The following is a 26808-nucleotide window of genomic DNA, read 5'->3' as shown; positions in this document are numbered from 1 at the left end:
CAACACAAACGACAGCAACTCAGTTTGCTTCCCACTCACCGCAAGCTCCATTTGAAAGCTTTATGTCACAGAAAGCCTGCTATATACCAAAAAAAAAAAAACAGCAAAAATGAAATTTCGACAGCAAGTTGTAGCAGTAAGTGCTTTGCAATCAATGTCAGCACGCAGCAAAGTGAAAGCAGGTGGTGAACAATGACCCTGTTACAAAATGGAAGGAAGAAAGCTATTCTCTTCTTGTACCTCTTCAGATACAAGATTCAAGCCAGTGAGCTACCTTTTTCAAACACTGCCAATGAATCCTAAACCCAGATGTATCTTCTGATTTTTTGTTGTTGCCGCTGGTTTTGTCTCAAAGGGATTTATGGAGGTGAGTACGACCTGCACCCAAGGAGCGTGCTGTAAATCACACCAGTGGTTTGAAGCAGTCACGAATTTGATGAAGTTTGCAGTGCGGTTGGAGAGTGCCTCCCTCATGCAAATGTTCAATTCAAGACCACTTAACAAACAATAAAGGAGAAGATAACCAAGCTGTTCCAGGGCTTCTTTTCAAAACGACTGTATGTTTGATTACCCGGTAACAAAATAAACCATCCTCCCGTAATAAAGATGTCACTAGTTAAAAGTATTCGCTGGGAAGAGCATACTGAATATGCTGAAAAGGTAACACTTGAAAGAAGCACAAACAATTACCAGAGCTTTAAAAATTCTTGGCAGATGGCTGAAAGGAAAAAAGGAAATCCATTTAAGGGACATCAATGTTATAAATCAAGGCAGGTGACATTTAAAACTGTTGAATAAAACATATAAAAAGCTGTCTCTTTGTATAAATCATACTTCACAGTAGAGATTACGTCTAGGTAACACACTTTACTTCAAGATCTTACTCAATTAGTAGGAGATGTGATTGGGGTATGATTTCAGTTTTGGAAGTTAGTAATTGCTTATTCCAGACTGCCTTCTGTTGTCAGAAAAAAAATATACATATATTTTTTTAATTCAAGTCTAGTCGTCTCAATAAAAAAAAAAAAAAATACATGGTCTTAATGCTCTCCCAGTGAAAGCAAGCTTATTTTAAACTCAGCACAGCACAAACACCTTAAGTTTGCTTGTTTCCTAGCTAGAAATCTGCCAAAGTTGTGGAGAACATAGACAGGAATATCTATCAGTCATCCCAGATCCGTCTTTATCTCTAAAATTGATGAATACTCTAGCAAATAAGTTCACTTTATGATCAGAGTAAAACTATGTGAATAAATCAGTGCCTGAGAAGTAATTTTTATTCCAGCCACCACTGGGAAAAAGAGGAGATCATAGTAGATGAAGGGAAAAAACTTTTGAACAGAAATGCCCTGAGGATTCACTGGAAGTGTTTGGTCAAATCTTGGAAAAGAATATTATGTATATATAAAAAAAACATTTTTCAAATGTGCATATTCTAAAATATTTTTTCTCCTAAGTAGAGAGACTTTCTAGAGCCTTAGTAACCAGCTTGGATTATTCACTTGAGTAATTTGGATGAGGGAAAAGAGGAACCTAAAGATTTGTGCAGAGACACCTTTACCAAGCTACTGAAAGGACAGAGATAAGTAAAAAGGAGATAAAGCTTAGAGGACCACATTAGAAGCAGGAATTATAAAAAGATAAACCATAAAGGGTTACACAACAGCAGCTTACCCATAAAATGCAAGTACTTTCCTTCTAGCACCTGCTGTACCCACACATCCTCTGCACACCTTTTACCTATTGCTCAAAGAGACCCAAAGACCAGTTCCAACAAAGCAAGAGCCAATTATTTACTCTGCCGGCGTTTTCAAAGCCTACAACCATATAGAACATTCTCCCAAGTTTTTAATCGATCGACGAAGGACAGACAAAAGGCAGTAAAGCTATAAAGCATCGATATTAGATTGCTAATAAATGCTCTCCAAACGAATGCTCAGAGAAACCAAAGACACTGAATGTTCCAGGTACTGGTGGACAGCAAGCTGTTCACAAGACAGATGACACCTCCACAGACAGAATACAATAAACTAGAGACTCGGGTCATTGTAAAGCAGAAGGTGTTTACTGCTATTGATAAGCAATAAATCACCTGCCCTCTAACAGTTCCTCCCTATAAATCACTTCCACTGAAAGAAACGGATGGCTCCAGCACACGGCCGCTTGTCACCGCGGTCCTCAGCTGGGAGAGGGAAGGCACGGCACCGACAGGTCCCTGTCAACCTGTGGTCACGCCACAGCCACGCAGGGGAAGCAGCAGGGCGCTGCACAGAGCCATACGGACTGGGAGCTACCAGCTGAAGCGCTTGCGGAGTAGTACCAGGGCTGAGCAGAGCACGGAGCTCCGGTCCCTGTCGATGGCTGCTCCCCCCTGGCTCAGACACCAGCCTGCAGCGATGCGCTGTGGTTAGCAGCCGTGCCTGACTGCTGAGGTAGGGTCTGATCTGCAGGCATTGGCAGGTTGGTATCTACCACCAGGCTCAAAAACACAGCACGATCCTAATGGGATTTAATGTGCTTTGAAATAACGAGACTTTCTGTAAACTTGTCAGTAAGAATCCCCTGCTCTTGCTGTCTCAGCCTTAACTGATTTGCATAAACTGCAAGGAGAATCAGAGAATCATAGGACCATTAAGGTTGGAAAAGCCCTCCGGGATCATCTGGTCCAACCATCCCCCTACCACCACCATCACCCACTAAGCCATGTCCCCCAGCACCACGTCCAGCCTTCCCGTGAACACCCCCAGGGACGGTGACTCCACCACCTCCCTGGGCAACCCATCCCAGTGCCCGACTGCTCTTGCTGAGCAGAAATGTCTCCTCATTTCCAGCCTGAACCTCCCCTGGCACAACTTGAGGCCATTCCCTCTGGTCCTATCACTCGTTACCTATGAGAAGAGGCCGACCCTCAGCTCCCCACACCTTTTCAGGTAGCTGCAGAGAGCAATGAGGTCTCCCCTGAGCCTCTTCTTCTCCAGACCAAACACCCCCAGCTCCTTCAGCCGCTCCTCACAGGACTTGAGGATTCACGTTTTGATTTCATCACAACCAACAGCCATCGGTCCAACTGAGCAAGGTGGAGACACTGAAACTAACATGCTTTTGTCTTCTGCTGGTAAAGATATCAGAAATGTTTGGTGGTTTTGTATTTTGCTTTTTAATCTTTCTTTCCAATGCAATGTTCCAAGCTACTAACAAAATGCACAGAAATGAGGATGTTAATAAAAAACACTATATCCCAGATGACAGCAGAACAATGAAACCTTTCACTCAGTAAATAGAAAATTATAGTTTTCTTTACTACTTCAGCAAAAAGAATTATACCTTTATTCAGCTAAGAGGAAGGCTTGTTTTCATTGTATGTTATAAAAAAAAGGTACAAGCAGTTACTGTTAAAAGCTCTGGCTAGAACCAGATTAAAGACAGGCACAAAATAATTAGTTTCCTGTTGGGTAAATATAAATGGACATAATGACTTCTAAATCTGAAGACTTCAAAGCTACTTAGAGAAGGATGTAGATGCGATACCAATTCCTGCAGTGCAGATAATTCAAAAACTCTGAGATGTGAACATACTTCTAGAAAACGTACTTTATTAAACTTAAAAAAAAAAAATTCCTTGACATTTTCCTTTGACAGTTTGCCAGGCTGTAGGTTAGCCTCTGAGCAAATTACAAGCTGCAGTGTGAAATGCATTCCTGATGCTCGCTCTGTTGTAGCACTGCCCCGCTTACCTTCCTGCTCGCCGCAGCCCCCGGCAGGACTCCGTGTCAGAAAGAGGAACGCTGCCCAGGGCAGGTCTCTAGATACCCACAGCAAAATGCTTCTGGAAGGGACCTGAAGACGAGCTAGTACAAAAAACCAGCACTCACAGCATGGAAACACAGGACCTGAACCACAGGTTCTCTCGTGGTAGGCTGAAGTGGTGAACCTGCAAACACAGGTCATAGCGACAGCCAGCTTCCACAGACAGCTGAGATCTGCCACGTCTCCTACTCCTGCTAACCTCGACACCCCCAAGGATATACATTCATGTCGTTTTTGCAAGGAAAAAAAGTTTTGCTGCTACAGTGAGAGATCCTGTGAAGGCACACCTTCACTGAGCCAAGGAGCGAAGGAAAAAACTCAAACTTCTGGCTACTGCTAACTGCGGGACGTCTGAATCAACAAGGCTGAGATGCAAGCAAATCAAGGTCTCATCAAAGCAAGCAGGATATTTCTTAAAAGGGACGCAGAAGCCTTGCTTCTTGATGTAAGCTTCCTTCCCAGAGCTGCAGCAGTGGGACAAGCCTGCTGGTGCACAGAACGACTGCTGATGGCTGCGGCTCTGCACTGAGGTCCTGCAGGTGAAGGGCAGCGCTTTCTGCCCAGCTCCTGGAGTTCTTCCAGGGAAGCACAGGGAGCAGCAGCAGCTACAGACAGCACAGAGGCATCTGTACCAACTAAGCTCCTGACAGGCTGCCCTACACAGATCAGATATGCAAGAGCTGGAACCAAAGAAGCTTTGGAGCAAACAGCTTCAACATCTTGTGTGACGCCGGCAGAAAGACTTGGTGTCGTGCAGTACTCTTGCTCTAGTACATGTTCTGGTCCTATTTGACTTCACACCCCAGACAAGGATGGGATAACTTAATTAGCAAAGATTCAGTGAAAAAAAGAAAAGGCGAAAACTGAACTACGGTTACAGCAAAGCCCAAGTTCAACACTACAGGCATTAAAAAACCCCAGCAAAGTCCTGATGGCAAAATTCAAGACTGTCGGGGGCACTGAGTGCCACCTCCTTTCCCCTGTGAAACCACATTCATGGGGTAGAACCAAAAAGGTTGCAGGATTGTTACATGTATCATAAGCCATGAATGGCCAGAAACTGCTAATTTCCTGAAGAAATATACTTTCAGTAAAACAATTAGTGATGTAATACACAACATTCATGCCTGGATGATCCACAAATACCTGCTGCAATAGACTTGGCAAGAGTGACTTCAAGCAGGGACAGAATAAAAATAATAACAACAAAGTGATCCCACTTTAGCCACAAACAATACTGGAATATTGGCCAGCTCAGAGCAGGCTTTAAAAAATACGAAATGAGCCTTTTGTAGTGTCTGAGAGAGGAAACACTGCACGATTAATTCTGCTGTACGGTACAGTACTACAGAAAGATTAAAGAGAAAAAATGTTTGACATTGTCTAAACAAATGCTCTAGCATTATTAATTTAAGTTTGTGCAGTACTATGTGACTAATGTTCGCTGGCAACATTAAATTCAACTACAAAAGTTCTGAGATCTGATTATGGCAATTAGGAATTCTACATACAATGCAGCCTGCCCATTAACAGCCTCCCCCTGCAGCATTTTCATACCGGAGTTTATTATTTTCCTCCTTATAGCAAGAATTTTTGCCCGTAATTAGTATTTTGTTTCCATGTTAAATAAATCATAATGTTTTTGGAAACTTTTCTGCAGTCAAGCAGGGCTAAAATCTTTAGAGATCCTTGTTGAAACCTGAGTGGGGATAAACTTGAACAACATCGTGCATTGGCTAATAAGCCAGTCATGATTTCTGCCTCAGAAGCCCAAGGCTGGAAGCAGAGCGGGTTTATGCCATCTCAGCCAACAGCCAGGGCACGGCCAGAGCATCACGATTTGGAGGAATGAAGTTCATCACCTTCTAGAATAGGATCCTTGGGTTTTCGGCTTTGCAATGGATGGGGCTGACTTGAACCAAGCCTTATCTAACATGACATTGCCATTGTGATATAAATAGCTTCTTATTTGCCTGCTTCAGAGGAACAATTTTAGTCAAGAAAAGGTCAAATGGTTTTACCACAGGGGAAAAGAACAAAAATCTTTTGTAATTTAATATTGCTTTTTTTTTTTTTTTTATGTAAGACAGGAGACTCCGGGTGCTAGCCACATAGGAAGGAGAGGAATACAGAACAGAATTCAAGGCATATTTATCTAGTCTGTAGTAGCACAAAGCAATAATAATTCAATCACTTCTTAAGGCTCAGGAGAAACTAGTATTCACCCAGCATCTCACTGATCTCATCTCTGCTTAGAATCCTGCAAACTCTATAGACAAAGCCTGCTCAAACCTATTTACTTTGGCAGTGCAGAAATAAGTTACAGCTGCACAAGTCTAGGACAGATGTACTTGATACGTCCAACACATCCTGTTTTTTTCATATTCCACAAAGCTTATTGCATTGATGATTTCAATTATTAAGGATTAATTAGTAAGACATTTACCCAATAGCTAGCCATCAAATTGATCTCTTTTTAGTTGAACCAGGAAAAATATCCAGTTTTAAGTCTTCATCTAGGTTAGACAACATAAGGTTATTGCTACTAGCCCTCAGATGAGGACTGTACAAACACCCGTGTGTATTATTAGGGTTATTTTCAAGCATTTTTCTTCTCCTACAAAAAAGGGAAGTGACCAGGTGAGAAGGCAGCTCTATTAAAAATTTGCATGCAAGACAGGCCGGTATATTCATAGCAGAAATAGAGAAATACACACAGCTGTCTACAAATTACTACACGAAGGTGACCCAAAGCCCGATTTATTGCTCGTTTTTATGTCTTGCTTTTATTGCTTCCAGCGCACTGGTAATCTATGCACATGGCAATACTTCAGGACTAATGGAAATCAGTAAGCAAGGTCACACGCGTGTCAAACAGTTGCTTTGCACATTCTAAAAATACTCGCAGGTCCTGCTCACTGGAACGGCACAGATCTTTCCCTGCATGGATCCTTCTGCACTGCTCCCCGGGTGCAGTCGGCACCCAGAGCTCGCTGGGTGCTGGGCGGAGTGCATCCTTCTCGCTGGAAGCGAGGCTAAGTGCTACACTCAATAGCAACCAAATTAGAAAGAAGAATAATTACAGCAAATTTCCCCTTGGGCCATCTTCTGCAGACCACAAAAGATTTTTAAGATACTCCAAAGCAGCCTGTCTTTCCTGGGAAATACCACACATCGAAAAATAATTGTTTGTCATTCAATTAAGTTATAGCATGTAAGGTTAGTGAGATAAACTAGGCAGCTGACTCAACTAGAAATGTGTGCTTGGCCCAGACCCTGTGATACACAGTCAGCTCACAGGTTATTTTTGCAGAACATGCTTATGCAGTGAGTTTGAGCCTTCAGGCTAAGCATAACGTAGTGGCAAGGACTACAGAAAAAGTGCAGCAGGTCCCCTCAGCTAGCCATGCTTTTCAGTCTAAGCAGCAAAATCATAGAAGCAGCAGCAAAGACTGCAAAACATAGGCAACAACAACAGTCTTTACAATCCGTACAGCCAGAACAAACAGCTCCTGCTATTACAGCCTCAAAGTAAAGCATCTCTGCTGCCTCGCGTCGTGACTAGCAGAGGGATCTCGCCTTCTGCACGGCTTTGTGAAGGTGGAGTGAATCTCACCAATGACTGAGTGCAGCGTGACATGAATCACGGGTAACGTGAACAAACATCAGGAGGGTGTACAACGCACTTAAAGCTGGAAGTGCTTGCACTGAAGTATCATTGAAGGAAAATGCAGTGCATGGAACAGCGCTCAAAGCACGCATCCTCTGGCATTTTAACTCAAATCAGAAATTCTCCTCTCTTCCAAAAAATTAAATCAGAACATTCCATAAATAACGGAACACAGAAAGCTATGGTCTTTCTTCTGACTTCTGAGAAATTCCTGAAAATCTAATGTTCATGTGCTCAGAAAAGATTGAAAATGAAGACTGGAAAAAATAAAGACGTGCTTGATATTTAAATAGAAACACAAAATCTAGCATTGAAGCTCAAGAAAAACAAGGAAATTCAAAGGTCGTAACACTGTGGGTTGTTTTTCTGTTTGGTTGTGTTTTTTGGTCAAGCACCCCACGTTCAGGATTAGCATTTTTCAACTGCCATCTGGATTTTTTTTTTTAATATTAAATGTGTAAGGCAACTAAGCTTCTACCTTAAGGTCTTCATACTTTTTTGTTGTTGTTGTTTGTTTTTAAGTCAGAACAGTAAACAGACAATGTCTGGTTACGATAACCCAGAAATACTTGGAGAAAATGACTTTTTCAAAATGCCCCATCTGAATGCATTAGCAATTAGAATCTCCTCAAGTTTCCATTAGTCTGTCAAAACAAGAAATAATCGTATAGCAGCTCCAACTGAAACTCTTAAAGATTGTCACATTGATTGAATTTCAGAGTATAGACTTACAAATTCGTAGTCTCCATCCTGTGGCACTTTCCAATCAGATGAATTTTTTGTCTGGCCAGACACATTCTTCCCAAAGCTATTGATTTGATTCTCCTTCTCTTTCTGCTCAAAATATTCAAGGAATGATGGTTTGGCTGGCTGTATCGTTTCATCCCTCCCTGGAAATACAAAAGAAAAAAGAAAAAAACAGTTATATTTTAAAATATGCTTTCAGCTATACTGCCTTACATCATGCCCAAAAGTGAGTTCTTCTTTTTAGCACATACTAAATCATATAACACTGCTAATGTACTATTTTTCAGCAGGTTTTCAAAAGCTATTTCTGACCGTCCAGAAGGGAAGCCCAAAGCCCACCAGAGAAGTGAAGGCAGTGTTGGAGGCACTAGGCTGCAACCCATCCTTTGCAGCAAACTACCAGGTAGCCAGGCTTTGTGAGCCGCATGCTACAGGTGAACTGCTCCCAGCTGCAGCTTTCATCCCAGCTGGGCTGCAGGCATTGCAGAATACGCCAAGTTCTAAAACCAAACAGGATCATTTTACAAGCAGAAACTTATCTTTATATTTATGAATGGAATGGTACAAAAACCAGGCTTTCAAAGGCCACGTTTGCCAAACAAATTTCATAATTCGTCTTGGGTAGGAGTAGTTAAAGTCTACACTTCTCGGGCAGAAAGGATTAATTAGTTTGCTAAGCTGTTTTCTTTTTATAAACAGTAAGCTATCAAGTTGACTGTCCTGGTTTTCGTTTTGTAAGTTAATTCCTCTGAACACACTGTCTTACTGTATTACTTGAATAAGCTAAAAATATAGAGTAACAACTCAATTTTAGACCATGTTTAAGAAACTTGGTACAATGAGTAAAGATAGAAAGGGAGACAAAGGAGTCTCAATAAGCCCCTGAATACAAATACCTTGATTTTTAGGGGCAGGCCTCATAAGCCTCCCAAGCACTGTTCTCAGAGTTCACTCACACGGACAGCAGAAGTGAGGATACAGCCACAAAGCTTCAGCACAACTAGATTTACACGACTCTAATTTATTCTCTAGAACAAGGAGGAGTGCAACAAAGGGATGAACACTGGTGGCCCACTAAGAGCAACGAGCAGTAACTCTACAATCCTGCGGGGTGAGCAGGTACATCATGCGGTTGGCAGGATTATGGATACCAGCATTAACTCTTCCCATCCTCCTTCAGCCTTCACACCACCTGAATCCCTGCTTGTGTCATTTAAGTGCCATTAGGCCACACAAAACAAGTGAAAGGGCTTCCACGGCTGAAGGCAGCAAGGCCTGGCCCCATGTTCAGAGATGGCGGCACCTCCCCGCTGTGTGGGCCCGGTAGGCGCCAGCCTCGGCTGCAGGGCACAAAGCAGCACAAGGTGAGGGGGGATGATGCTGATTCCTGGCAGAGACAGGATAAAAGCCAATCCGGGAAGAGAAGACAGCATTTAAGATCACAGAGAATCGAGCCTGAAGGACCTTCAGCATTTCCACGGGGGGATTTCTTTACTAGCTCAGCTGGCACAGCATCAAACGCTGCCCAGACTACACTCACCTAAAACCAGCCTGCAAGCTGCAGCGAGCATCTCGTGGTCTCAATCTGAACGAAAAGGCAGGCTTGCACAGAAAATATGTATTAACAGTGGTGCACCACAAGACCACAACAGCTGCAAATGCAGTTAAAGACTACTTTTAAGTTAATACCACTGTGCTGCTCTTCGTAATAAAATGCCTCGCAAAAACCTGTCAGCGTAATCGAAGCGAGCACTGTGATGATACCGAGTGAAATGTTTTTGTTCCCACAAAATATGGTTCTCTAGACAGTGGAGTAGATCCACCATACTTAAAACATGTATTTGGCCAATGCGGAAACCACTGTTTTCAGAAAGCAGGATTGGGAATCAGCACCCACACAACACTTTTCACCCAGCAATTATCCTAGGACTAGTGTTAACTGAACGTGGCATCCGCATTACCAAACACACATCTCACTCTGGGCTGTGAAATAAATTCCCTGTTGAATGCCATATAGTTGAAATAAATATGATCTGCCCTGCAGGCAGACAACCACAAGTTTTGAACTGTGGACATACTCAGGGAAAACAGAGCGGTCCCGAGTGGTTCGGTAGCTCTGCCTGACGCAGAGACTCTTCCCACCAGGGTGTGCACAGAAGGCAATCACAAAGAGGACTCCTGGATTCTAAGACACTCAGCAGTGCCTTCCCCTTGAAAAAAAATAAAATAGCTACTCTGGAAACCCATTAAGATTTAATCACAGAATATTATTCTTGAATGTAAAATCGCCATCCAGTGATGTGGAACTTCACAGGCAGAGTCTGTCTGATCCTCAGACAAGTGCACAAATTCCTCGGTCAGCTATTAGATAACTGAGGAAGTTATTTTTCTACATGTTAAAGGGGATAAATTTCTGCAAAGTGCGACAACTCTTGGCAGGACATTTGGGTTGTGATACCGACAGAAGCTGGGTTCTACACACTCTGAAACATCACGATGAATCTTGAAAGAGCACTGCATCCTACTGCCTTTCCAGGGTCGGCTGAAAGTTCAAACACAAACCAAGATGCTTCATCTTTTGCACCATAAAAAGCAGGAGCAAAGACAAATCATTCTAGCCCTGGCAGTAGTTCCCTTAAAAAAAATAAAAATAAAAATAAAAAATAAAATTAAAAAAAAAAAAAAAAAAAACACCAAAACATGAGCTAATATAGAATTAGTTCAAGAAAGACATCTTCAGACAGACTGCATGAAGGTCAGTCAGGAAATATCTGTGAAGGGGAGTACAGATTTGCAGTTGGGAATAATTACTGAAATACAATAGCAATCCAATTACAGCTAAGTGATAAAACATTTATTTAGAATGAAGTAAATACACCACTTGCATTCTGTTGCAGTCCAGCCTGTTTGAAGCAGGGCATAAGTTGTTCATGTTATGGCCAATCATGGCAATGTTTAACACTCACAAATTCTGTAAAAATAAAGGAATTCCTACCTGCCTAGGCTAATCTATATACAGCTTGCTGAGAGCTAGCTTAGGTCTCAAATTGAATCCTGGATTCCTAGATAAAAAGCCACCTAAATTAAGCTTGCACTGTATGTTTTGAAAACAATTGCTTGCACAGGAGAATCTGAAAGCAAATGCTTCACACAGATGACAGTGGCTAACTCATTTTCTTTAAGACTGTTCGCTTGTACTAGAGAGTAATTGTCTCACTTAATCACACTCGTCTCCCCACGTTTTGTATTTTACCAACAGCTGCAATACTTGTAAATGTCATCTATTGAACAACCTATTGCAGCGTGACCAAATTATCAAAAGCCATATCCAGCCTCTCGAGCATATGCTATAATCTACATTCAATTTTGGCTGCTGATTTTAGCACGTTTATAGACACCCACATCTGAAGTTACATTAAAAAAAAAGTTACTGACAAACAAAGAACGAAGAAAGGTAATACACAATGGAAAAGATCTAGAATACAGATCAAAATATCTGAAATTTTAGCTGCTGTTCTGATCTCAGCTGGAGTGCATATACAACGAGACTGACAGAAACGCTCCGCTCCTGGAGACGGAAACGCATTACCCAAAATCAATTATCATCCCAGCACGACTGGGTTTCTTTTTGTCAGTCTTGGCACTTAAAGCAGCGTCATCTTTCCGAAGATGATCTGCTATTAATTCAACACAAGAATCATAGCACTATGTCTTTAAGATTTTGATAACAGGCAGCCGAAGACAAAAATCGATCAGTGCTATTTGCAGTATCAGGTGCTGCTGGGATGACACTGCACTAAGCAGCTCTGTGCCAAAAAGCATTTAAGTTCCCAGGTTTATCGGGTTGGACTAAAATACAAATATTTGACAGAAAGTGAGATCACAGCTGTGGCAGAGATAAGCCTTTTATTAGAAGGTCACCCTGCAGTGACAAGAAAAGGTTCCAAAACAAACGCGTGGAGAACCCAAAGAGTTGCTTATAGGGTTGAGCCACAAGAGCTCTCTGAAGCTGCTAATGGCCTACCACGGGGATGTGCAGTCATCTTTTAGGAGCTGTATTAATTACACAAATGGAACGCCACGGCTCTGCTGGAGCCGGTCCAGCTGACTGCAGAGCTGCAGGTCTGGGCTGGCCGCACAGAGCAGCAGGAGCTCACAGGGCCACTCATACTTCGGCCTTCCAGTGAAGGACAAGCCCTCTGCAGAGAACTCCCAAGCGATGCCCGGTGTAAAGTCACGTTCAGAAAACTCTAAGAAAAACATCAACATTGTCATGGGTGAAATAGAAAAGACATGAAACTGGTGGGCCCAAATAAATGGTGAACCACAAATATCTCCGTGTATTGTGACACTAATTTTAAAGCAGCACCGTGCTCAGTTTACTACTGATTTCAGTAACTGCCCTTTCAGTACTGCAGAGACATGTCCAGCCACAAGCACCACACACGCCAGGACAGTCCTTAACCAACAAAGAGCCCAGACAAGCCAAAAGATCACTCAGGGCACTGCAAGAAGCCAGCAAGGCAGCATCAGCAAACAGCCAGTGGCCTCCAAATAACCAATCCTCTCCTTTGCCGGGCTACAGCAAGGACAAGTTTTAAGGAGTGTGAAAAAACTGTAACAACCAATGTCCTCCCTCCCAAAAAAGTCACCTGAATGCTCGAGGGAATGGCATAGATCAGTCTTAGAGGCTGACTGCAGCACAGAGACCTCCTTACACCGAGCACTAGAGGACAAAGGTGTGGAGAGCCTTCAAGGCATTTATACTTCCCTACGATGCTGCAGAGAAAGGGGAATGATAAAGAAGAAACAGCACAGCCAGTCACACCAGCACAAGATTTGGCTTTCTCTTCCAACAGTAAAGAATGTCACTGAAACCAAATCATTCGGTATCGTCTAGTCCCAGAAATCAAAGCACTCATTTGGTTGATTTTGTCAAATTAGCTCTCACGACTCAAAATTTTCAGAAGCTCATGAGCTTCAAAGGAAACCTTCAAAAGGGAAGTGAAACTTGCACAGCCTCTCTACCTTACTGAAGGAGCTTGCTGAGTAATGAAACTATAATTTCTGCTTTTCTAAGATGATTCTTCTCTACTCAACTTGACAGCAGAAGAATCCTTGTTTTGTTATTTTTCCTCTTCAAAGGGATTGCTGTCATCGAGCCAGGGTGAGCTCTGGAGTCACAGAGCCTGTCACGAGGAAGAAACATAACCTCAGGAGCACGTTGTGTGTGCTCCTTACTCGAGTCACTTAATACTGCATTATTTAAAATACCTATTCTTGAAGCCACGGTGAGAGATTTCCTCTCTTCTCTCACAAAAACTGGAGCTACACCAGTGACTGGGAGCAGTCGGATCACACCACAAACATGTTTCGAACTACGGCTGCATCTAGCAGTAGATTTTAAGAACCAGCAGCTGTACCAGGTTGGGTAAGGAGAACTCATCTTCATCTATGAAGAAGGTAATTTAAATCAACAACCATGAAGCGATGAATTCCTATACTATTAAAAAAAATTAGACACTTGGTACCACAACACAAATTTTTCAAGATTCCAGGAAGCTGCAGTCTTTACGAAGACAACTGTCCTCGACTTTGGAAGATACCTGCACTTTAAGAGGATTTCAGGAGCAACAAGATCACATTTTTTAAAATCAACTCACTTGTGCTAGGAAAGAATTACAAACGCCCTGCACAAAGCTCAGGAAGATGCACCCCTATGAGCAGGAGCTCCAAACCAAGCTCTGCAGAGACACGGTGAGCACTCAGGTTAACCGTACAGCAAGCACAACCATCGCTGCCCTTTGTCAGACGTAAGGCCAGAGAGGGTCCCCCGGGAGAAGCAGTTTCTGCTGTCATATACAGAATTATAGAGTCCCTTTCACTGAGGGATCAAGAGCTATTGTAAAGCAACTGTTTTGTTTTGTCCTTGCTGTCGACAGGCTTGCTGTTCCGCTAGAGCCATAAACCCTCTCACCTTCGGTCTCAAGTTTATTGCTAGCTTGTGTACATGCACTTGTTCTTAAGAGAGCCTCAGCTCTCAGGCATTCAAAACGTTAGTCTCTACACTACTTACTCACCCTTCCTTGTCTTTTTTTTTTTTTTTTTTTTTTAATAGTTCTTGTATCTATTTTCATCCTCCATTTTGGTGGTTTAAATAAGCAGAGACCTTCCACTGATTCATTTAACAGGCTTAGTCCCCCATAATCGTCGTTAAGTTCCCCTCTGCCTGCTTTAGTTTGAATTATGTAACTTTAAGACTCACACTGCTCACATTTTTAGGATGCACAAAACAGTGCCCAATTATTATGTGCAAGCAACACTTCATTAATATTAAACTTTCAAATGGAACCGTAGTTTTATTTGCTTCAGGCTATTTCTCTGAGATCACAGATGAACTTTAACAGCTGGACAGCATAATTTGTACAGTACGAACAGGACTGAGTCATTTTATACAGCAGAGCAGAGAGATGCCAATTTATTCAACCAGAGCAAAAAGTGCTCCATCATTAATGAATTCAACTCATGGCAACAGAAGCTGAGATTTCCTCACATTAAAAGCAGACCACATAACACTTGATACATACTGAAGATTATGAGGACGAGCCTTCCCTTAATTACAGCCTATCTCAAATTAAATCAAAGCAGAACATGCCTGACAGGTCCTGCTATTAAGAGGGAGCTCCTAAATGACCACCAAAATCAATGCTGGGTATCATAACTGATCCTCTTTTAATGAACACAAGGCATCAGAGACATTGCAGGAAGAGCACCAGCACTCATCCGAAGCTGTGGTCTATGTAATTGAGGACTCGTTCTGAAAGGGGAGGAAATCCTCACAGTAACAAAAGCCATTAAAGACCAGATTGCCTCATTTTGGAGATCTAATGTTTCTTCTCCATAAAAATGCTGAGGAGATTATGAATTTATAGCAGCTTTCTTCCTCCATCACAGATTTTCAGGACACCTGTCTTTCACCTCATTTGCTTGAGCTGCTAATTTAGTCCAGCAGCGAACTACATTATGTGACACGGGCTGTGAGATGTGAAGGTGCATGAAGCAAGAAGTGAACGTTTCATATCCTGCATCATCTGGCTCAGGTTCTGGTGAACTGGAATGAGAAACAACCTCAGTGATGGGGCTGCACTCGTCGGGTCCTGCATGCCGTGGGCACCAGCTCAGGCTCCCTGAATGGCATATAACCAAGTAAGCGTTTGCTAACACCCTCTCTATTCATGACCTGCAAACTCATTTGCCTGTCTAGAGATAACAGAAAACAACATGGCAATGAGTATTTTTTTCCCCTGAAGCTCGAAGGACTGCTGGTGAAATGAATTTGGTTTTAAACTTCTGTGATTAAGAAATTTAACAATTTATAGAGGGATTGTTTCCTGATCAGGAATTATTTCAGGATCAGGATTCTCTGTGCTTTATTTTGATCCAGTAGGAAGCGAGTTTATTCTCAGAAAAGACAGGTAGGCCACAGTCTGCCCATATGTGCAAATATCTATGCACATGGGACAGCCACACTGCTACCCAATCTCCTGGCTGAGTCTCCTGAAACATATTGCCTCCTGGATGCTATTCAGCACTCCGTTAGTCATACTTCTCATCTTGCTCAAGAAAAAATCCTCTCTGCTTCCTATCCCCCCGCAAACACAACACAGGGGTGCCTTATAATAAGCTGTAAGGAACAGCAAAAATAGCTGTTAAACACATACATCTCTTTCTCCAATTTCAGCATCTCTGAAAATACAAATATTAACAGACCATTAGCTTCACCTTAGAGCTCTGGCAAATACTCACGGCAATTGAAGATGGACAAGCATCCAGCTTAGATCCCAGAGTTAACTCTCCCTCGTGCTCCTTTGGTTTGCACATAACCACTGTTCTAAATGCTAAGACACCACACAGAAGTCCAGCAGTCTACCACTACTCAAGTGAAGGGGAAAAAAGCAACACAAAAAAAAAAATGACAGTACATACAATTCCTCCCATTGATCAAAAACACTGTCCTTATGTCCACACAACTCAATATTCCTGAACAAACCAGGGTAGCTGCTGTTTATGTAAAGTTTGCCAGCAAGCCTGCTATTAAGATAAAAGTCAAAAAAAAAAAAAAAAGAATAGCACAGATGGAAGACTTATCTGTGAGAGTCATATTCTCCACAATTGAAGAGTGGCAGTATAATGCTTCTTACAGTCAGAGGAGAATTCAATCAATGTAGGTGTTTCTATAAACAGTGCGTTATTTAAATGCATAACACAAAGAATGTTTTATGGTTCAATTACGCCTAAACGGACCCATTTATTTTAAATACAAAACTGGACATTAATAATGCTAAGGAGTAAGAAGCTGCTATTTCTACAGGGAAAAACGGAGGCCAAACACATCCGATGCCTTTGATAAAACATGGAGCTGTTCTCTCCAATAGCTGCATTATCAATTTGGGTAACACACATCTACACAATCTCAGGCAACCACTGACATTAGACCACCTATAGCTATCTCAGCTACATACCAGCCATATTTTATTCAATTATAATATTAAAGCAATCACACAAACTTTCTGCCATCCATATTCGCTCTCCTGTTCATTTCAAGTTACTGTTTTATTTGAAGAATTACAGCTTAATTACTAGGGGGGAAAAAAGTTTCCAGAATCTTGTCAGTGGTACTTCTCTGGTTTAAGTTCAATTATCATCCGCTGTGTGCCTCACAAACACTCCAGGACTAACAAGCTTACTCTGAATCTCTTCTTCTAATAGGAAATGGCCAAGTCTGCATCTCAGCTCATTTGACTTTCATTGAAATCCAATCTCCTCTTGAAAAGAAAAATATCTTTAAAAAAAGACCCAACAACCAAGCTTACCAGCGTGAAGATGGTAAAAGCGTAACAAAACCGAGACAACCTGTAACCTTATTCTAAGAATGGAACTTAGTTTGTGAATGTTCAAAATAGAAAAGTCAATTAAGAATTTTCACCTGCACACTGCATTATCAAGGCGACAGTGCCACCAGAGCTTCTGGTCTCTCTCTGCACCAGATGCTCGACAGAACATGTGCCACATTAATAAAAACCCCACACCCACAATACTTCCACCCTCTCCTAATCCCTCATTCATCTCAACCCAGAAAACAGACAGCCCAGCTCCCATCACTGCTGACAGTTCTACATTCTCCAGTGTTATTTCAGGCTTTGAAAAGGAAGAGAAACTTTAACATAGAAAATAGGGCAGATTCAAGTACTAGACAAACTAGATCCTATTTCACTTGGATCTGATCACATTACAGTCCAAGGAAGGCAATGTGTTTATCTGCTTTATTATAAAATTATGTTCCATTCTTTAAATTGAAAAGACAAACTCAGGCCAAGTTTCCACTGTCTAAAGACCTACAGCAAATAAAGCAGAAAGAGCAAGGAAGAATAAAATACATATATATATGCAGCAGTATTTTCTAGCACTATAAACACTATATATTCTCACATAGAATAATTAAAAGATATGATTGCAGACATATTCACAGCTCAAAAGTCACTCCAGCTCCTGACCGCAATGGAAATGTCTGTTACCACAAGTGTTTGTTCATCTACAGTCCTTCAGCTACTTCCAAAGTTTTCATGGAAGAGCTGAACTGCAATCTGCAAGTGATCTGCTAGCTATCAATCTGCAAGTAAAACGTGTCACAGCACAATTTACTATCTGCAGTTTCATGCAATCACCGGAGTGCTTTCAAAATGCATAGCACAGTGTCATTTGTCACAGTGCATAGTGACATTTTTAATGCTGCCTGAATATTTATATTGAGTGTCCAGAGAAAAGCCAAGCAAATGGAAGAATTTAAGCAAACAGAATTACAGCTCTGACTACAAAACTAACAAAACTTTCCCCTACAATGTAAAATACTAGGGTTTCCTCTGGGCCTGAAAAGTCATGAGCTGATTTAAGCAAGAATCACTTTCAGGGCTATGAAAACTTGTTTGTTTGAGATTTTTAACACAATCCTATCTAAAGCAACACATTTCAATGCCTCATAAATATTTTTTACGTTACAAAAATAATGTGAAAGCAAACTGTTGAACACATGGATTTATTTGTTTACTTAAATTAGGTGGAAGAGCTAGATCACCAGTTCAGAAGCTTGCCATTAAACGGCCCTAGCCACCTCGGAAAGCTAAGTTCTCCTACTAATACCACGCAAGACAAATCTGTACTTCTTTATTGACTTAAAACAGGTTTTACTGTGAGTCATAACACAAGCTGCCAAGTGAAACACAGACTTCTTTAAAAATATGAAACAATGAAGCTTCTTCAAACTCAGCGGCTTCCAAACACCACCATAACTTTTATGTTGAGGATTACAAAAACTTGCTCCAGAGAGCTCTGCAGCAGGCAGATGAGCTTTGCAGTTAAATCAATTTAACTGCTTGTTAAGCAAGTATGAACATGGGAATGTCTGACAGATGGAGCTAAAGGCAATTCACACGAAGGGCATTTGCAAGCTGCTAAAAGACACTGTTCAAGAAACAATCACAGAACTTCTCTGTGTGGAAACAATAATTTTAGCATTATGCTGCTGCGGAAGAAGGAGAAGGTGTTACGAAAAAGTTACATTTTAGTTTGGTACAATCACCTTCATCAACGCCTGATTTTTTGTAATCGAGTTACAAGTTATAAAAGCACATCTGAGCGCAGCTGGGTTTCCTTAGACACTGCTGTGCAGATCCTCTCACCAGGGACGTGGTACCAGTGTCGGGCATCACTTGCTCCTGGGATCCCAAAAAGCCTCCTCCAGAAGGCAGAGCTGCTCAAGCACCACCACTGCATGCCTGGCTTTGAACACTGGCACGCAGGAGTTGTTGAATTACAGTGTTTTAAAGAAGGCTGAAGTCTAAGGGGGTTAAAAGAAAAACTCAACTTTCTAGTCACAGCTCTGTATTTCTTAGAGCTTGTTCTGGAGCTCCCTCCTGAGGCTAGATGCTACACTACGTAAGCGTCATCATTGCTACACTACGTAACTGCAACGTCTTCGTAACTGATTCTGCTCAAAATGAGAGCATGTCCTTGTAAAAGAGATTATCAGAGGTGTCTCCTCAAAACGCTGTACCCTAGTTTGAAGAGAGAAGCAGAGCTTTTGAGCTACAAGCACTGCAATCTCACAAAGACAGGGAGAAGACAAACACCCATTAAACAGAGGGAGATAAATCCAAGAGGTGCTTCACTTACACAGCTTTGACAGCCAGTACAGGGGCACCACTGACGAGAATACCTCTGTCGTTATGAATCATGACGTGGAACAGCACAAACTGTTTCTATGTGTAAAGAAACAGCAATTTCGTTTGATTGAAGGCTGGTAACACACCCCACTCTCTTCGGGTGACCCATACAGTTATTTTAAGTATCTACCTGCTTTCTGATAGAGTTATTCCACAAAACCTGATGACATTACTCCATGGTCTCTGTTGCCACAAGCTGCTACATGGGCTGACACCTCCATTTCTAAGACATTTCTACAGGGCTGAACCGGTGTTTGCCAAGGTTTGCAAAATTCTTTAAACAGGTTCCACTGAAATTTCTGTCTGCTAGTGGAAAGCAGGATCCTTCCACAAGCTCTAGAGGGCCCCCACATGGAAGAAGGTTTCAATACAAGATTTCCTGATAAAAGGATTTTTCCCACACTCTTGCTGAGATTTTTTTCCTCTTCCACAGTAGCTAAAGCTTAAACATCAGATAGCCAAAGAAGCCTTTGGAAATAGCACAAGAGCCAAAAGAACAAGCCTTGCCTATTTGCAATCATATTTTACTGCTACCAAGACCTCACTCAGCACTTTCCTCAGTCCTTGAAAAAACATCCGTCCTGGCCAGCTCAGTCATCTATGACTACCTCTGCCCTGATACTGTTGAGATTACCAATTCTGCAGGAACACATTTCTATGAGAATTCATAATTAAGACAAGATTTTTTTTGTTCTAGGTATGCTTTTCCAAGGAGATTCTTATCATCGTCTCATCAATCCAAAAAAGATTTTCAACCTTTTTCCAAGTCATGCTCTTAGGTCTTGTGCAGACTATCAGCAATCAAAGTCACATCACATTAAATATTACTTTCTACAATAGGGCTTGTAGTTTTAGTAAGATTTTCTATTTTAGGATGCAACGGATTTCAACTTGAGTGTCTCAGAAGAGCCACACAGTTTATTTGGTTGTCCTTACTGAACCTGCCCTTAGCAACACTAAAAAAAGCACGAAGTCTACAGATGCTGGCTCTTCCCACTGCATGCCTTGCTGTGTTTGGAACGTGTAAGGTATCTGTCATTTCATAAGTGAAGCCCTTTATGTGTTGCATTGATTTCCCAGTAATTCTGTAGAAGTTAAAGATGTGTTCTTACTTTTCATGGTGCCCTCCTCTTCTTCGTCGTCTGTGTTTACGACCATTGTGCCCAGCTGGGACTCCAAGGTGCCATCATGTTCTATCATCGTATTGGCTCCATCACCCAGTGTGCTGACAGCTCTTATGGTATTGGTTTCATCTCCACTCGCCCTCACCATAGTACCTGAATCAGTTTCATCTTCTTCCTGTACAAAGATGTCATAAATACATTTTTATTGATGATGGTCAAGTCCTGTGAAGAGTGGCTGTATTCACAGATACTGGCAAATCTTACTAATTCAGAGATTTCGACAAATATACATGGAAACCAGTGACATTTTGGTTCATTAACATAGATAAATAAGAGAGCACGTAAACAATCAGCAGAAACGTCTCAATACAACTGGTATCTCATTCCTGACCTGCTGACCTGTCTCTAAGTAAATTACAATACTCATTCAGTCATTTACGTTTCTATTCATGCTGCCAGTTGCATCGGTTGACCTAAAACCCCCATGTCAAGTGATACAGTTCACCAAATTATGAGTTATTAGACTGCAACAGTTCTGTGTCTGTACTGCACATGACTCACCAATGGAGAGTGACTACCCTATACTTCAGAACTCTGTCTTCAACATTTGGGTAGTTTTATTCCTATAACATTCAGAAGCACTGAAGAAAACTGAAACAAATTTGCAAATCTTTAAATTAAATAAATTATCAAAGTCCAGTCTTTTTTTTTCAGATAAAAATTCTTTCTTATTCTTCTATTTGTTAACAGATAATTGATATTGCAGAAATTTGAACTAATGCTGTCAAAGCTCAGGAGGCAGAATCTTTAAGAAAACACAAACTTCTGAAATAAATTGTGGTAGGACAGCTTCTTGGAAGATACCTACATTGGCCAGAGGAAGTAGTTTCGCTAGGCTATGTCCCTCAGTATCAATTATGGCTAGAATTTCATGAAGACTGAGGTCAGATTTACTACAATCTATTTAGTTTCCTGGAAATGTGCGCCTGGTATCCCACAACAGCAATAGAAATCACCTTCTAGGTTTATAGCAGGGCTATTTATTAAATCTCATAAAATCTTTCTAGGCTCACCTTGGAGCTAAATATTTTAAAAAATATATTATTATTATTTTGTTGTAGGTACAAAGTACATGGTTCTTTAATTTATATGTGACCATGGCCTTACTGGTCTTAATTAGTGTTAGAAGAAATACACTGGTCTAGCCCCAGAAGCCGTAATATTCCATCTCAATGTCATTATCAGAAAGAAGCACACCCTTCCACATCCTGGTGTTGTACGCCTTTTCTTTGCTCTGTCGAGCATGCCTATATAATTAACTTCCCAATCTCAAAATGAATAGCAAGAGGAGGAAAAAAACTACACAAGATCTTAATGGAGGAAAAGTATATTTTATGTGGAGATGAGTGGGTGAGAGGAAGCATTAAATTCCTTTGCTACACATCATTTAACAGAACAACAGCAGAAATTTCCATAGCACTTGGGAAGCACTTGAGAACGCTCTCCTGCTAGCAGACACAGAATACAGAAGCTTCAGGAAAACACACACACCCCGACAGAGACCACTCAGCTCCACTACAGAGACACCATCTCTCAGCAACGAGACCCCAGACCAGTCAGAAACGAAGGGGAGAGAGTCGGGACAACACTCTTATAGCCAACATCATGGCAAGGTGACCAATAAAATTACTTCCACACTGAATAAATATGCAGTCCTAAACTGGAAAACCAGATGAACAACGTATTAGGTCTGTGTTTTTCTGTGCAACATGCTATTCATGGCCAACCTCTGAAACGGACTGTGGCATACAATGCCTTCTGTTGCCCATTTCATTTACCCAGATTGAAGCAAGCAGAGCCTCAAAAAAAAAAAAAAAAAAAAAAAAAGGAAAGAAAAAAGCTTTCAACATGCTTTCCATATTCACATGCTGTAACCATTGAAACAAAGCACCCAGGATGTAAAGTCACAGCAATTCCCTCAACACTTGTCATGCCCTCACCTCGTATTTCTGTCGGTTGTTCTTGTGTAGTAGAAAGTTTCTATAAGGGGGGTTCTAAAGCACAACAACAGTAAAAGAACATAACGTACTCAGAGCATAGTGCATCACAGGTATCATTTTATACTAGGAGAGCAGTCTAAGACCTCAATCTACAATGAAAAATTCTCATTACTTCATAAAGAATATTATCCAATTAGGAACCTGTATTAAAGCCTTGCATATGCTACTACGTAATCGCATTCAATCGCAAGTCTTCAGCTACACTTTAAGCTAATTAAGTAAGGTAAATATTAGGTGGACCATGCTGACTGTCCCACACGAATGCGAAGATTGAGCAGGGTTCAAGCATTAGGTTAAGTAGTTTTAAAGTAGAAAACTAAAGAACTAAGTCAAATCCATGGGCAATTGAACAAAATTTAAAAAAAAAAAAAGCAGCTAAGCATTGTGCAAGGACTGAGAGTTTGAACTTCATGTACTGTTGCTACTAAATACTCACTGAATTTTCTTCATCTTCTTGATCTAGTTCACGCTGTTGTGCCTCTTGACGTTTTAGCTTGATATCCATTGCTTCATTGATCAAATCTCGCAGAATTGACACTCCTTTGGCACTTTTAACAAATGGGTGCTACAAAACGCATTAAAAGTTAGTAAGCACTGCACCTGAACCAACAGTAAACACTGCTACAACAGCCCGCTTCCAATCAAAATTAACGTTCAACTTAATACCTTACTAAAATGAAATTAAAAAATCAAATATTCCTGTAACACAAGAGGGAGCCTTCCACCCAAACAAGATCTCACTCTAAAGGCACTTAATGCTGTGAAATCTTGGGCTCATTCCCCTCCCACAAACACTACTTACTCCTTAACAGCTTAGCTGTATACAGCCAGTTTCATAGAATGCCATACCTGTACCATTCTGAGCAATTATGTTCATTTGTGCCTCTCCTTTTTAGTGTTTTAAAATACAGTTGCTTGGCAGCGCTGATGAGAATTTGAAGGCAACAAAAAAAAAACAAAAAAACACCTCCAGAAAGACAGTAAGCTGAAATCAGACCAGTTCTTGGGGAAGAACTGAAAAGTTGAAGTTGGCTGTAAAGTTAATCAGCTATTAGTGAAATCTGTAGTGCACAGGATCACCCAAGAAATGAGACCAGCAACTCAACAGGCACAGCACTGCCTACACTAGCAGCCCTCTCTAGTGCTTTATGTTCTTGCAAGGAAAGGCAGACAGACCTGCAGAAGCTGTGTTGCAGTGGCACGCTGCTCGGGGCTCTTGACAAGACACTGCTTCACAAAGTCCGTGAAATTGTCTGACCAGATCTCTGGTTTCCGGAACGTTGGAGGCGGATTGGTAGGAATCATGAAAATTGCCTGTAAATGGAAGAATATTCCAAATATTCCAAAGTTTAAAACCTCCTAGCATAAATGCACACAAATATACACAGGTGCTAAAGAATGACTGACACTTCGAGTTCGCTGCTTCTGCAGAGTTTATACCAATATTATACATAAATTTGCTCAAAGGGGACACAGAGTAACAAATCAAACTTTTCTCGCTAGGTGCTTACACTTCTGTCTGAGCCATTATATGCCTCAAGAGGCATCAATCTGCCATTTTTAAGTCTTCAAAAAAATTGTGCTTGCATGCAAAAAAAATAACTCTGGAGAATATATAGTTGAAAATCTGTTTCTTCACACCCAACATAGGAAGATGCAGCTATGTTTTGACAGAACAGGATCATGATTTTCCTTTCCATGCAGGTTCTCCCTCCCAAATAACTGTTTTTCATTTAGTCTACAGTACAAACAGCTGACAGAAAATAAATCATTTTCTGTAAATTAAAAGCAAGATGGCATGTTGACATTTTATTCAGCCAGCTATAATAGCAAATCATTTCCACAGAGCAACACATATTAAAAGGCCACGGTCCTCACCCTCATAGGATGAATGTCTGCATACGGTGGTTTGCCTTCAGCCATTTCTATTGCAGTGATTCCCAGAGACCAGATGTCTGCAACACAATTATACCCAATTTCTTGAATCACTTCTGGAGCCATCCAAAATGGGGTTCCTATAACTGTGTTCCGTTTTGCCATGGTATCCTGAGAAGAAGAGTAAGATAAAGATCCAGACAAAGGCAATTGTATCAGCCACAAGCATTCGCTAATGAATTATCACGCTAATTATCTGTCACTTGCACGCACATGTATTACTAGATTAAGCAAGACTGGGATATGGAGGACTGCAAAGGGAAATTAAAGCATGCTTACAGAAGTTAGACATGAACTGAAGCAAACAGCAAATGTTATCACAAACCATTACTTAGGTACAGCAGCTTCCAGAGGAACCTCTGCTCTAATCTGCTTCTGTTCTAGTGTCCTATTATGTTGATGCAAAGTTCTAGAAAGCAGTTTAGAACGCCTTAAAGTCTCCACAAGCACATAATACTTATATGCAGTTTAAAAAGAGAAAGTGTACACGGTCATCTTAGTTTTACTTACTGTAAGCTGTCCTGCCACTCCAAAATCTGCAAGTTTAGCATGTCCCTCTGTATTTAGCAATATATTTCCAGCTTTGATGTCCCGGTGTATTTTCCTCATAAAATGCAGGTACTCTAGTCCTTTCAGTGTTGACTGCACTATTGTGGCAATTTCCTCCTCTGTGAGCTAAAGAAAAGAAGAGTTACTATCAACCTATCAGTTGCTGAGATAGAACACAATTGTGTTTCAGTCTGTATTTCCCAGAGATTTACTAATTGGCATTTAATTGCCTTCATTAATGGTTGCCATACTGACTAATGGAAAAGTCCATGTGTTTTCAGTTAGCAATCTTCAGCAGTAAGTAGTTGAGTTAGTTTACAACCAGCATACATGTACACACCTACCACAACCCCCTCACAACTTGTAATTCTTACCCTGCGATAGCCATAAGTAAGGCAAAGTAGAGTGTGCTACTCAGAATCAGTCTGGGTTTTCAGGAAAGCCAAGGTAACATCTTAACAAAAACTCTGATAAGGGTTTACTTTATCCAAATAACCAAAAATTGATCAATATAACCAGCTTCCTCGTTTTCAGGGGAACAAAGGGCCTGCATCTCAGGTGGCAGCCCCTGGCTATGTCAGGCACTGAACAACACCTCATGAGAGTTATGCCCAGAAGGCAGTGCACACACTACTTAGCCTCCTCAAGATGCCAGACACCCATCCTTCCCATTTGTAACATTCAAAGGAGAAAGTACGTACGGTTTTATTTCGTAATCGAATAATATCGGACACGGATCCAGCACCGCAGTATTCCATGACTATCCACAGGTCTGTGTTCTTAAAGTAGCTGCCGTAATACTTCACCACATGAGGGCTATGAAATGTGAAAAAGGGAGAAGAAACCAAAGGGTCAAATACTGACCAGCACAACTGAAAAATCAAAAGCAAAACACGCTGCTGACTCCCTAAGCAGGCTTTAAAAATTCAAAGTGCCACTGAAACCCTGACCAAAAGCGTTCCAAACCAGTCTGAACTTTCACAGGGCTACTGCAGTCCTGCCAGGCCTCTTCACTGCTGTGGTGCTCAACCAACCTGCCAAAAAGTCGATTCAGGGAGTTAAAATGTCTGAAAAATGAGTCCTACAGAAATACGGAAGGGCTAGCATTCAGTCTTGTTTAGCTCCCAGAACCAGATTAATACAAGGTCAGTACCACGGTGGGCAAGAAGGCAGGGCACCAAGGGAATGAGAAATGGACCACAGCAGTCCCTAGTAAAGTTGCTGCAGAGCATTTGCAATCAAATGGAAACATTAAATAAGGTCAAAAGTTTGCTAGAAAATAGCTATGGGGTTTCTTAAGAGGAATATTCCCCCGTTACCAGATACACTTTCTTGTCTCTACAATTTAGTTCAGGAACGTGATGTATTGTAGGAATCCTGTACAACTTAAACACCCTCATACAGTCAGTTGTCAGAATGCCCAAAAAGCAAACAACCTGACTATAGTGTACTTCGTTAGAATGACCATCTGCCCTTTGGGAAAGGCAAAGCTAAAAACTAACAGAAAGAACCTTTCTGATTTTGGGGGATGAAAGTTAAAGAATAAAAGTGCACTTACTCTATTCCCTGCCAAATATTTCCTATTGAAGAAATGCAAGACCAGCAACATCAAAAAATCAGTGCCCCTTAATGTTTGC

At 41.3% G+C, this 26808-nt stretch overlaps 1 protein-coding gene across 3 annotated transcripts in view; it reads right to left on the bottom strand.

Annotated features, from left to right (window-relative positions):
* The window catches only part of STK4 (serine/threonine kinase 4), a 46143-nt gene that overhangs the window by 15376 nt on the left and 3959 nt on the right, over positions 1–26808 (bottom strand). For all 3 annotated transcript variants that reach the window (XM_084296617.1, XM_084296618.1, XM_084296619.1), the window contains 7 exons: positions 25873–25987; positions 25133–25297; positions 24566–24733; positions 23864–24001; positions 23124–23252; positions 20616–20802; positions 8210–8367 (listed from right to left, as the gene is read on the bottom strand). In XM_084296617.1, coding sequence (XP_084152743.1) covers positions 8210–8367; positions 20616–20802; positions 23124–23252; positions 23864–24001; positions 24566–24733; positions 25133–25297; positions 25873–25987 — 1060 coding nt within the window. The remainder of the gene's footprint in view (positions 1–8209; positions 8368–20615; positions 20803–23123; positions 23253–23863; positions 24002–24565; positions 24734–25132; positions 25298–25872; positions 25988–26808) is intronic.

The sequence above is a fragment of the Netta rufina genome, assembly GCF_964035555.1.
Source record: "Netta rufina genome assembly, chromosome: 16".
Taxonomy (NCBI): Eukaryota; Metazoa; Chordata; class Aves; order Anseriformes; family Anatidae; genus Netta; species Netta rufina.
The sequence above is the reverse complement of the archived record's forward strand: the minus strand, read 5'-3'. Positions and strand labels throughout refer to the sequence as shown.